General features: G+C 34.4%; 3 protein-coding genes across 4 annotated transcripts; 2 read left to right on the top strand and 1 right to left on the bottom strand.

Annotated features, from left to right (window-relative positions):
• Positions 1-408: 408 nt before the first annotated feature.
• Positions 409-3,556, bottom strand: LOC132031340 (large ribosomal subunit protein uL2-like). The gene is made up of 3 exons (XM_059421260.1): positions 3,360-3,556; positions 2,218-2,500; positions 409-915 (listed from the first exon to the last, which is right to left on the bottom strand). The coding sequence occupies exons 1-3, from the start codon at positions 3,514-3,516 to the stop codon at positions 576-578; spliced, it is 780 nt and encodes a 259-aa protein (XP_059277243.1). The 5' UTR covers positions 3,517-3,556; the 3' UTR covers positions 409-575.
• A 1,629-nt stretch (positions 3,557-5,185) lies between these two features.
• LOC132031339 (uncharacterized) lies at positions 5,186-5,778 on the top strand. The gene is made up of 2 exons (XM_059421259.1): positions 5,186-5,303; positions 5,384-5,778. Exons 1-2 carry the CDS (start codon positions 5,232-5,234, stop codon positions 5,660-5,662), a joined length of 351 nt encoding a protein of 116 aa, XP_059277242.1. The 5' UTR covers positions 5,186-5,231; the 3' UTR covers positions 5,663-5,778.
• On the top strand, positions 5,257-7,678 carry LOC132031338 (zinc finger BED domain-containing protein DAYSLEEPER-like). 2 transcript variants are annotated; one of them, XM_059421257.1, is made up of 4 exons: positions 5,257-5,383; positions 5,788-5,977; positions 6,407-7,061; positions 7,401-7,678. In XM_059421257.1, the coding sequence occupies exons 3-4, from the start codon at positions 6,740-6,742 to the stop codon at positions 7,511-7,513; spliced, it is 435 nt and encodes a 144-aa protein (XP_059277240.1). In that variant the 5' UTR covers positions 5,257-5,383; positions 5,788-5,977; positions 6,407-6,739; the 3' UTR covers positions 7,514-7,678. The 2 variants fall into 2 exon arrangements, 1 of the variants encoding a protein (XP_059277240.1); XR_009408242.1 differs by lacking the exons at positions 5,257-5,383; positions 5,788-5,977 and having other exon boundaries at positions 5,986-7,061.
• Positions 7,679-12,837: the final 5,159 nt, after the last annotated feature.

Here is a 12,837-nt window from a genome sequence, read left to right as displayed (position 1 = left end):
GTGCGACTCGGAGATCCTACCCAGAACATAACGAAAATTACTTATCAAAGTAGAAATTAATAACTTAAACTAAAGAAGCGTTTCATTTACACTTCTAAAATACACAAATACAGCAGCCCAAAAATTCTCAGGCTTGATTGAAACCCTACTCTGACTTCCATGCTGAGTATAGCGTGAATAGTAGACAAGCATTTGAACAAAGAGTACCACCATTCCTCAAAACTAATCTATTTTTTATCATGGTAAATTCCTCAAAACTAAGCTTGATACCAACAGCTAGCAAACCACGGCTATGAACTCCAAAAGTGAATATATGGGCTTCGAATATTTAAAGAAACCCAACTTTAGAATTGGTGCACCATAGGAACATTATAAGGAATCGAACCAGTGCAGAAAAGGGAAACATAATGAGCGCCAAGCTAAACACATTAATAAATGGCAAATTTGTCTAAGCGAGGATCCCTAAACAAATAAAACTTCTAAATAACATCCGAATCAAAACTTAGTATGACAACAGCTGTAGCTGAATACTCAAAATCCGAACACAACAAGAAGGAAAACAGTAACAAACTTAATTATTTGTCAGCTTTGGCAGCAGTAGCAGCAGCTTGACCACGAAGACGACCAGTCCTCCTTGCAGCAATAAGACCAACCTTTTGCCCAGGTGGTGCATCACGACGGACAGTACTGGCATGACCAATATGTTGATGGTTACCACCACCATGAGGATGCTCCACGGGATTCATAGCAACACCACGAACCTTTGGCCAGCAGTTCCTCTTTACCCGGTACTTGTGGTATGCGTTACCAGCTTTAAGCATTGGCTTCTCAGTTCTTCCTCCACCAGCAACCTGCCCAATCATGGCTCTACACCCACTGGGCACAATCTTCTTGGATCCAGATGGAAGCTTAATCCTGAATATAAAGTAAAATTGAATAGAGCAAACTTCAAAAATCATCTCCGTAGACTTGGTAAACTAATGACAATGTGACATCATAACAGACTACTAATTTACGAACACTCATCAACTGTCAATGAAGCAACCATATTAATCTAAGATGAGTTTCTGTGTGTAATGCAAGCAGTCACCAATAAAGAGTGTAATTATCAATGTATTTTGGAAAAACAAGTACGCATTTCAGTCTATCCAAACAAGTTTAGAATAGACTTTCTTCACCACTTCAAAAGAAACAGATTCTGAGAGTGTTTGGTTATGGAGGAAATGCCCCATGTTTGGTTGGTCAAATAATGTAGGAAAACATGTTCTCTAGGAAAATAAGTTCTTTAGAAATGATGAAAGGGAAAACAAGTTCCATAAGTGGCATTTCAAAGTCATTGTCTCCTCCTCACCCACTCAACACCCCGAACCCCCACCCCATCTCACCCCACCCCCGCCACCCCCAGTCCCACCCCATAGTGTTTTGCTAGATTACGTATAAATGCTCTAGCGACAATATTTTTGCTTACAAAGCACTAGAAAATAAGTAAGAACGTCACTTGTTTTCCAAGAAAACATTTTCCTTTACCAAACACACCCTCGGTTATATTCTTCTTGTGTTAATCAAAAGAATTATCAGCAACATCATTAACATGAATTTCCTACGTCTAACCATAACATAAGATAATAACTGTAAACAGCTAAGCTTCATCTGTTAGGTGAGATGCTAAATTAACAGTTACTCCGCTTCACCAGATGCAAAGGCACACATTTCCAATTGTAGTTCACAAAAAGAATCTATGGATCCACATAAAAAAAGAACAATGCTGCATTAAATAAGACAATTGATTGAAAACTAACAAACTTTACCAGTCAAGTTAATTAAAATGAAAGCATATTAAAGCTTTCCAAGCACATTGATCATTGTCTCGAGCTGTTAGGCTCAGTCAAAAAGTATCAATCACCAAACCCCTGAAAGTCTTTCACCAAAAGCCAGGTGCCCATCAATCCAAAACTAACATATCATATCAACTACGCTTGAATTCTAGTAGTTAAATTCCTTTAACCGTTCCACTATATTCAAACCAATTCATTCCAATACTAAATCAATCCAAAAATTATACATTCCAGTAGTTAATTTACTATATTTACTCTGACTATTTAATTAATTGCAACAAAAAATCCATTTCTACGGTTCCAATAAACCAAAACACAAATAAAAATTTACCAATGACTAAAAATCCATCAAGTTTCTATAAACGAAAACTGAAAAACATACCTAGTTGTTCCGTTATCAGGGTTGTGACTGATAACAATAGCATAATCACCAGAGGATCTAGCAAAAACACCACGGTCACCAACTTTATGCTCCACATTACAAACAACAGCTCCTTCAGGGATAGATCTCAATGCTAACACATTACCAACCATGAGATTAGCTTTCTTCCCACAGTAAATGAACTGACCAGTGTACATCCCTTCTGCAGCAACGAACAACTCCTTCTGATGCTTGTAACGGAACGGATGACGAAATGTCATACGGGCTAAAGGTGCACCCCTACCTGCATAGAGACAGAGATAGGATTTTAACTTTATGGGTTCTAAATTTTAGAATGACAGATTTCAAAGATTTTAACTTTATGGGTTCTACATTTTAGAATGACGATTTTAACTTAATGGTTTCTAAAGATCAAAGATTATGTCCAATTTGAAGCGCAAAACAAAATGACATAATTTCTAGCTACGAGTGAAATATACAAGTTTTAAGCTACCAGTGAAATATACAATTTTTACTCTCGAAATCCGAACTATATCACAAAAATTGAGACTGAGGGAGTACATTTTTAATGAACTTTCTTAACACAAATACATTTGAGCAAAAGGGGTTCTAAATTTAATTTTTTTTACATATTTAATGAATTTTCCCAACAAAACTACACTGTTTGAGCAAAAGGGGTTCTAAATTTAAAATTTATACATATTTAACGAACTTTCTTGTAACACACATACACTGTTTGAGCAAAAACGCTAATGGGTTCAGTCGAACCGTATCTTGGCCTACTTGGATCATATATGATTTCCATAACTAATGACAAATTAGTATCAACATTGTATTTAAAAAAAAAAAAGACGCGCTAAGCAAAATGACATAATTTCTAGCTAAGAGTGAAATAAAGAAATTTGTCTCTTGAAATACAAACTGTATCACATAAATCGGGACAGAGAGCGGGTACATAGTTAATGAACTTTCTCAACACAAATACACGGTTTGAGCAAAAACTACTTAGGTAGTTTCTAAATAAGTAAATAATTGTATGTCCGAATTTAAAGTCAAAATAAAGAAATTTGACTCTCAGAACTAGATTAAATTTAATGAGCTTTCTTTAACAGAAAATAGAGCGTTTGAGCAAAAGTGTATACCTGGATCATGTATGATTTCAGTAACAACACCTTTGAGGTAACCATTACGTTCACCAAAATCAAGTGAACGGAATTTGGCAGCACCTTTACGGTGGTGAGTGTGAGATTTGAAAACAGAGCCTGCTCCTTTACGTTGTGCTCTTATCACCCTACCCATGGAGCCGCTCTCTCTTTTTCTCTCCAACAAAGGGATAAGAGGAAGAAATGAAATAAGGAGAAGAATGGGAGTTATTAGGGTTTTAAGAGTTAAAAGAAGTTTATGGGCTACTGTTGGGCTAGGTTTATTCTATTGTATTTGAGTGGGCTTTTGACATACCTGGCTGTTGGGCTATTTGCAATTTTGGCCTATTTTTGTGGGATCATTTGCACGATTTCCTTCAAAGGCATTGATTTTTAATTTTTGTCCTTCACCTAATACCCTAAGATTCTGTGTTAGAATCCTGGCTCAGTCCAAAAAAATCTTAATTTTAATTTTTTTTAAAATTTTTGACTAAGCGGGATTCGAACCCGGAACCCATGAGTTTTTAGGCCAAAGGCAATTAAAGACCAACAATTTGAGAGACAAAAATTAAAGACCAGTGCCTTTAAGGTCATTTAGCGCAAAAAAAAAAAGTATTTTGTTTAATTTTTCCCTTCAAATGGAAGTAATTGCACGGTTGGACCTTCAAATGGACTGGAACGCGCGTGCCCCTCTTAAATCAAATTAATTACCTGCCCATACCTCCATTACTTTCGTACCCCCAGAAAAAATCAAAAGTATTTACCCGAGATGCCCCCAATTATGATATCAACATGGTATATAAATATACTGAGATAGTATCATGTAGGACTGGCAAAAGTAGGCCCAACCCGCCCAACCCACTTAGATTTGAATGGGCTGGGTTAATAATAAAATAGAATCTGGGTTATATTGGGTTAAACCCAAAAAGCCCCGTTGGAGATTGGGTAAAAAATGGGTTTAATAGGTGTAACCCAGCGGGTTGACATCCAACGCAGCCCAACTAAGTTAAAAACATACGGATTTAACTCTCTCTTCACTGCAGCAAGCCAATTTCTATTTTTCTATCAACTTTTTCTTCACTGCTGGTGAGTTTTTCTAAATATTTTTCTTGTTTGCCTAATTAGCACCACCTGCATTTATTTTTTTCATCTAATTGTATGAACAATTGTTATATTCATATGATTGTCCTATGGTGAAGTTTTCATGCTTGGATTCATATGTGATTTTGTGCGTATGGTGAAGTTTGGGTGTTTTGCAGAAGATCACTCAACTCGTAGTATAATTGCATTAAATAATCAAACTTGTTTTTACTAACCACAAATAACTGAACTTTCACTTTTTTCATACAATACTATTCTTGCCATTTTCCAGCCAACTTCACTAGAAATCACAACCATTTTCATTAAAAAAGATATGATTTTATTGTGTTGTTAGAGAAAACATTTATTGTTATGTAATTGATAAGATTTGTTAGTAAAACAATTTTCATTCAACTTAATAATCATATATATGAATGATTTTTCTGATATGGGTTTTTGTTTCTTGCTAAAATAATCTGAAAATTCAAACGTTATCTCTTATTTTTCTGCTTTTTTTATTTTCATTTCGAATATACTTTGAGTTTTTCCTTTCTTTTCTTTGCGTCCAGTATGTTCTTTGTCCAAATTCTGGGGTTGGCCATTAGAGTTGCTGAATTTTATAGCAGTGAGTCAGTGATCCTTTCCTTTTCCCGTTTTTCATGATTATATATATTTTTAATTTTTGATTTCTGGTTCTGATTATGAATTGCTATTTCTCTTTTTATTCTCTTGGAATTGTCCTTTGCTCATAATTGTTTTGATTGTCTTGTATATCAGCAATCCTCGGAATTGATGGAACATATAGATGAAGTCGAAGAGTCGATTGAAGTCAGCTCTACAAGTGTATGTAGGAAGACTTCTAAGGTATGGGATCACTTTTGGAAGTTACCACTTGACACTAATCCTGATAGTAGTTGAGGGCAAAATGTAAAGAATGTGGTCAGGTATATTTGGCCGATTCTACGGCTGGAACTTCAAATTTAAAGCGTCATCGAGCTAAACGCCATAGCCATTTGTCAGAATTGGGCCGTTATCCAGTTGTGAATAATGAAATGTTTCATGAATTGATGGCCAAAGCTACAGTAACGCATAATTTACCTTTTGCATTTGTGGAATATGAAGGGATAAGAGAGATACTTAGTTTCTGGAATCCTACTGTCAAGACTATTTCAAGAAATACTTCAAAGGTTGATGTTTTAAATATCAGAAGCAAAAAGAAATAGTTCATAATGAAATTGCAAAAATTCCTAGTAGAGCGTGTTTGACTACTGATTTGTGCACATCAGTTACCTTAAATGGTTACTTTTTTTTTAGGGCTCATTTTGTTGACTTGAATTGGATTTTACAGAAGAGGATTCTGATATTCCGTCATGTGCCTCCTCCGCATCTTTGGTCAAGTTTTGGGGCCAATATTGATTAACTTTTTGAAGGAGTGAGGAATCGAGAAGAAAATATTTCTGATAACCTTAGATAATGCAAGTTACAATGAGAAAATTGTGGATAGTTTGAAGGAGCACTCAAACTTGATGGATTCTTTGGTATGTGATGAGGACTTTCTCCATATTCGTCGTGCAAATCATATTTTAAATATGATTGTGAAAGCGAGTCTAAAATCAATAGAGGCTTCCATATTTAACATAAGAGAAAGTATTAAATATGTCACAGGTTCTGAGTCGAGGATAATAGAGTTGGTGGATTTTATCAAGAATCTTAGATTGAAGTTTACCGGGAAAGTGCGTCAAGATGTGCCTACGAGATGGAACTCTACTTTTCTTATGCTTGAGAGTGTGATTCCTTATCGTCAGGCCTTTTTTGACTTTAAATTACTTGATGTGAATTTTAAGTGTTGTCCTTCAGAAATGGATTGGTATAAGGCAGAAACAATTGCCAACTTCCTAAAACCTTTTGATGAAATCACTACTTTATTCTCGGGAAGGCAATATCCGACGGCCAATTTATTTTTTCAGAAAGTGTGGGAAATTCATTTGTTGATAATAGAAGTGAAAAACAGTCAATACTCTGATATCAGGGAAATGGCGGAGGAAATGGAAAAGAAATTTTCAAAGTATTGGGAAGATTATACTCCAGTTTTATCTTTGGCAGTCCTTCTTGATCCTCGATACAAGTTAAAGTTTGTGAAATTTTGCTTTTCAAAGCTTGATTTTTTGACTTGTAACGAAAAAGTGAAGGTTGTTGAAGATAATTTGCATCGATTATTTAAGGAGTATGTGAAATCTCCAGCAGCTAATAGCGCATTGGTGGAAAGACTGTTGATGGATGTGATAGTGAAGTGAGATGTAATGGATGAGTATGACTTGTTTGAGAGTCAGTCAGAATCTAATTTGGAGAAAACACAATTAGAGTTATATTTGGAAGAGCCTATACTTGTCCGAAAGGGAAATGAAAATCTAGATGTACTTAAATTTTGGAAAGATAACATGATTAGATACCCTGAGCTATCAATGATGGCACGAGATGTTTTAAGTATACCTATTAGTACTGTTGCGTCTGAATCAACATTCAGTATTGAAGGACGAGTAATTGGGAAATATGAAAGTTCAATCTTACCAGAAAATGCAGAAGCTAAGTTGTGTGCTCAGGATTGGCTCTACGGACATGGAGGTAAAATTTATTCTTATTGATATATATTATGTCAATTTTTTTTCTTACTCTTTCTTTATAGTTATCAATTTTTTTTTAATCTATTTTTAGTGGCTGATGATTCTGACGAAGACGATATTGAAATTGATGTGGAGAAGATTGTCGCTAGGTGCTGATAACTATTATGGCATAGGTAAACCAAAACAGAGACACTGTTGCTTGCCATCTTCTTGTGTCTTTGTTCTGCACTATTTTCGGGATTAGCCACAGAAAGAGTGAGAATAAGAGAGAATTCTATGATTCCTTTTCTTCTTACTGTTGAGGCATGTTTATTTAAATATTCTTGTTTATTTTCTGCAGATTTGTATTGTCGAGTTTTTCTAAAGTTTCAGCTGAGAGTTATTTGTCGATTTGCAAATCTAGAAGAACTGAGAAAGTGTTGCAGGAGACATGGAAAGAGGCACTTGAACTAAAGACATTGAAGAATTAGCAATTATGTAATTTTATTTTAAGTTTTATCCTAAAGGAAAAGACATTGAAGAATTAGCAATTATGTAATTCTATTTTAAGTTTTGGAGGAAAAACCTTCGATTTTTAATGTAATGAAAATGTATGAAATGAGTTGAATTTTGTTGAGGCATTTTGTGAGTTATGATGCAAGTAAATTGTTACAAAGAATTTGAATAAATCATTTGATATATTGTTGTGTTGATAGGGTATGAATTCGAAGTTAAAGAGAAAGAAACAAAGGAGGAAAAAAGGGTCAAGTTGGGCGGGTTAGGTTATGACCCGTTATTTGACCCATTTTGACCCAAACAAATTTTGGGCGGGTTGGGTCTTGACCCATATGTTGCTTTGACCCGTTTTGACCCGCCCAAATTTGACCCAACCCGCCCAATTGCCACCCCTAGCCTATCATGGAAGACTACTTTAGCCTTTTCTTAGTTCTCCATGATACCATAATGATATATAAATATACTAAGATGGTGTTTTCCAAAAGACACACTTTTCCCAAAAAAACCTCTATGATATCATTGTCTTATTCACATACATTATATTGGTATCATGGAGGACTGCTTCAATCCTTTAATGAGACACTCCTCAGGACGATGCTACCATCGTGGTATATAAATATAGTGAGATGGTATCTTGGAGAACTGCTTTAGTTCTGCTCTTAGTCCTCCATGATACCATCAAGATATATAAATATACTATGGTATCACAAAGGAAGGGGTTGGGCGAGGTGCTACGTCCCGTAAATATTTTCGGTCGGCTGGGGCAGAAGCGAAATTACTTTGGGAGGGGCATGAGACGGGTAATTATTTTATATTTTAGGGGTATTTGGTGTTGTTTTCCCCTTTAATTTCTGCCCTTCAAATGGGCTGGTCTCTAATTTTAGCCCTTCAAAATCAAACTTATGCCTAGAGGGGCATAAGTTCTTTAAGGGAGCTTGTATAATTTGTGAATATTATGATGTGTAACTTATGCCCCTTCAGACATAAGTTCGATTTTCAAGGAAAAATAAATAAATACCAGCCTATTTGGAGGCCAAAAATTAAAGTACAACACAAAATAGGGCCAAAAGTGAAAATGACCCTTTGGGCAGGTTTTAGTTTTTGCTCTTTAAAACCGAACTTAAACCTAGAGGGGCATAAGTTATACTTAATATCCACAAGTTATTTCGGTGTCCTTAAATAATTTGTGCCCTACTAGGCATAAGTTCGATTTTGAACGGCAGAAATTAAAGACTAGCCCATTTGAAGGGAAAAATTAAAGACCAGCCCATTTGGAGGGCAAATAGTGCAATAACTTTTTGGCTGTTCGGCCACAATAATTGCAGCCTCTAGCCAATACACAAAAACTAAAAAAAATTTATAGTCAAATATCATTCGGTCATCTAGCTTACAAAGTATGTACCTGGTATAAAGGTAGTGTATAGTTTATACCAAATACACATATACTTTACATAACTATATACAACATATAATATACATAGCTATACACTGCCTATAGAGCAGAATTGTACAAATAGTGTATCGGTTCGGTCATGTTTGTATATATGGTCGAAGGATACATTTATGTAAATTTTCCCAAAAATTATACATCGATTTTGTATAAAGGATGTATTTTTTTTTGTATATTATAATTAGTATATACAAAAAATATATATTTGTTGGCTATTATTTTGGTGGACGACTATACATGTAAAAACTCTCTATTTGAACCGCGATAATTGTAAAACCCAATATGTGTTTGGCAAGAAATTGCTCTAGAAAAAATGGCTAGTTATTTTCCCTTTTCACGATAGTTGTTTAATAAATAATTTTCTTTTTATTTTTTGTAATTTACAAACTTTTTAGATCATGATTTAAAGAATTGTTTTTTGAGTAAATTGAAAATTTTATGAGAAATAGTTATATCATGATCTATTTTTTTAAGTTATTGCATATGTTAAACAACAATCTAATGATTTGTTTATAAGGTTGAGCAATATATGAACAAACATCCAGTCTAATGTCGTCCAAAAGAATAATATTATTTAAATTTTCTTGATATGCGTTTGTAATATTATCTATATTTTGTTTCTCAATATATAGACCCAATATAAGCAACATTTGGAGGAATACATCCAATCTCAGCTAAGGTGTGATTAGGACGAGTCAACTCAGCCCTCACATTGATGAGGTTACATGTAACACTCTGTAAATTCGGGTTAGATTTGAACTCATTAAATGCTTGTGGTTAGTCTTGAAGGGTGTGATAATGTGATTCATTAGTAATACAAAGTTTTTTTTTCCCGAAGTAATTTGGGGTGTAAATAATTTCCTAAGCCAAGGAAAGTTGAAAAGTGCATAGAAATTAAAAGTTCCAACGCAGTTTGCACCAGGCCTGCATTTAAGATAATATAATTCGAAATCATTAAGGAAATTGAGAAAACTCAAAACATGAAACTTGTAGCCCTTTGAAATATCTTTCTATCCATATAAGGCCCAGGTCAAACGGAGGCTATGACCAAATTATTGAAGACGTGTAAAATGAAAATCCCGATTCTTGTAGGATTAGATTTTAAAGCCCAAGCCTTTATGAAAACCTATAAATACAACCCAAAAATGCCTAAAGAGAGGTTTTTTTTCGACCAGTGGCTTCTACCACCCCCTTAAGGTGAGTTATTACTCAAATCCCTAAGCCAATTACATTAACTTAACACTATATTAACACCGAATCATTATATCAAATAGCTAGATTGTGGAAAATTTATTCAAGGTCAAATTTGGGATGAAGCTTTGAGATTTCTTCAAAAGCTAAGCCCCTCACTCGGTAATGGATTATATGGAGTTGTTATTATGTTTTAAACATTGAATGGTTGGTAGAATCATGAAATAGGATTGATTTAAATGCACTCCATCAAAGTTAAAACCCTAGTACTTTTGTTGTAGAATCCCCTCCGGCCAGCCATATTCAATTGGTGTTTTGCGATAAACTAACCGTTGGATCGAGCCCAAATTTAATTGAGCAGTGTCTTTTGATCTATGAACAGTAGCTAGGAAAATTGCTAACAACTTGTAAATATTAATTGTGCAATCTTCAATTGGATCTAGAGTGATTCTGTGAAGCGCAGAGCTTTCACTGTATTTATGTATATTTTATCTATGTTAGATGTGTTTTGGTTATCTGTATTTTGGCTGTATTTATATGTGTTATATTTAAGCATACCAAACAATGGTCGACAACTGATCTTCAAGAGGGTCTCAAACTGAATTATTGTATTTATTTTTGATGTATCTGTATTTGAATGTATGTATCTATGTTATACATGTTTTTGTTAGCTGTATACCACCAAATATTTGCCTGTATTTATCTATATTATAGGTGTCAATATTTTTTATGTTTGTTTTTGTCTAAATGTTAGTTTTGACATGTTTTTTTTTTTTGAACTGTATTCAAAAAACTAAATTCCATGTTAAGAGCCATCCTGAAGAGGCTCCACACATTCAATGGTACACAACCAATAAAGTATTCAAGAAACTTAGGAAAAAACTAACTGCTTATAGTTAGAAATGTTTTCTAAAATCATATTTGGCAAATTCCTCGGATTGTAGCACCTTGAGGTACAAGCATAGATGTTTAGGTGCTTCATGGTAAGAGAGCTTCAGGGAAGTACTCCTATTTGTTTTACGATGGATATAAATGGTACCGTCTTGCGCTTTATCATTAGAGAATTTTCCCTCATGAGCGGGCTAAATTGTATAGCTGATGAAGATCAATTTACATATGATGAGAAGGAATCAAATAGGATTATGGATAACTATTTTGGTGTATCTAAAAGAAAAGTAAAAAGATTTGAGTTGACTGATTGCTTAGAAAAAAGATGGGGAGATAATGATGAGGACACTGTTAAGATTGCATTACTGTATTTTATAAATACGTACATGTTTAGTGGTAAGCCAAATAAAACAAATATACCAAGGGTTTATTTTGAAGTGGTTGAGGATGGAAGATACATAGATTATCCATGGGGTAAAGAATCTTTTTGCGAGTTGATCATAAGCATCAACAAGAAGTACGCTGACTTCAAACAGTATTACAGGATTCGTGGAATGTCCCTTGCTATGCAAGTTTGTTTTTATGAGTGTTGTTCAAGCGTTCCATCCCATCTTGCCGTTAAATCAGGAAGTTCCATTCCAAGATGTTGAATTGGAGGTCCATTGAAAGTATGCCAAAATACAATATTTTGATGGAAGGCATTTTTAGAGAAGACAAAGAGCCGGTATTATTGAACACTCAATCTTGTGTATTTGTTCATAGCATGTATTTTTAAGTATGTGTTTTTGATTATCTGTATTTCATTTTTTTAATCTATTTTATTTGTGTTAGATGTGTTTTGGATATCTATATTTTGAATGTATTTACCTGTATTTATCTGTGTTATCTGTGATTTTGTTATCTTGTATTTCACTGTATTTGACTGTATTTATTTATATTACAGGTGTGAATATTTTAAGACTAACCTCTTAAAACTCTTATTTGTTTCTTTCTCAGATTTGTACTTTTGATAACACAATTGCCACCATCAGTAAGTTGGAGGCTATTCAATTACTTCCTCTTGTTGTCTGGAAAAATACTCATGCCATAGATGTTTTAGTTGCTGCTCGTGAAGGTACACATGACACAGATATGCCAGAGGATGAGTACGATGATTTTAGTTCTACACCACCCACAATGCTAAGGGTAAACAACAGCAACGGAAGGGTTTATCAGATTCTCCACCTCCTAAGAAACGCAGACAACTGCCTGTTATAGCTTCTTCAGCAAAGTAACAACCACCTCGGACCGAACCACTCACAACTTCGAAGAATATTCTGAAGGGTCAAAAAGTTGTTCAGAAGTGTGTTTTACAAATGCCTGCTTCACCAAAGATGAAGGATAGAATGAATAGACACCCACCCACCCCAAGTCATCATGATGTCCCTACAAACACCAAGATATATGATTTGAAACTGCTTAGGCAAGATCTTTAGGATTTTAAGAAATTGATAAGTTATTTGGTTACATCGCAAGTCTTTTGTTATGTATTAATATATTGTAGGTAACAAGTTGTTGATTTTGTTGAATTAATAGGTCTTTGGTGAGTTCACCAATATTCGCAACTACATGGACGACAACTTCAAAAAGGTTTTTGAAGCAATAAAGAGGAACAATTCTTTGGAAAAGGTAATACCAAATTGATGATTCATTGATGTATCATTTTAGACCTTCGTCACGAAATTCAATTATGAAGAATACAAATTCTTTTTTT

The sequence above is a fragment of the Lycium ferocissimum genome, chromosome 9 (genome assembly GCF_029784015.1).
Source record: "Lycium ferocissimum isolate CSIRO_LF1 chromosome 9, AGI_CSIRO_Lferr_CH_V1, whole genome shotgun sequence".
In the NCBI taxonomy this organism is placed as follows: Eukaryota; Viridiplantae; Streptophyta; class Magnoliopsida; order Solanales; family Solanaceae; genus Lycium; species Lycium ferocissimum.
This window is presented reverse-complemented; position numbering and strand designations above follow the sequence as displayed.

Coding starts and splice junctions, on each gene's coding strand:
- LOC132031340 (XM_059421260.1), bottom strand. CDS start 3,516: ATGGGTAGGGTGATAAGAGCACAACGTAAAGGAGCAGGCTCTGTTTTC. Junction 2,501..3,359: donor TGAAATCATACATGATCCAG/GTATACACTTTT, acceptor GTCTCTATGCAG/GTAGGGGTGCACCTTTAGCC. Junction 916..2,217: donor CCTGATAACGGAACAACTAG/GTATGTTTTTCA, acceptor CTTTATATTCAG/GATTAAGCTTCCATCTGGAT.
- LOC132031339 (XM_059421259.1), top strand. CDS start 5,232: ATGGAACATATAGATGAAGTCGAAGAGTCGATTGAAGTCAGCTCTACA. Junction 5,304..5,383: donor TATGTAGGAAGACTTCTAAG/GTATGGGATCAC, acceptor GAATGTGGTCAG/GTATATTTGGCCGATTCTAC.
- LOC132031338 (XM_059421257.1), top strand. CDS start 6,740: ATGGATGAGTATGACTTGTTTGAGAGTCAGTCAGAATCTAATTTGGAG. Junction 7,062..7,400: donor TTGGCTCTACGGACATGGAG/GTAAAATTTATT, acceptor TATTTTCTGCAG/ATTTGTATTGTCGAGTTTTT.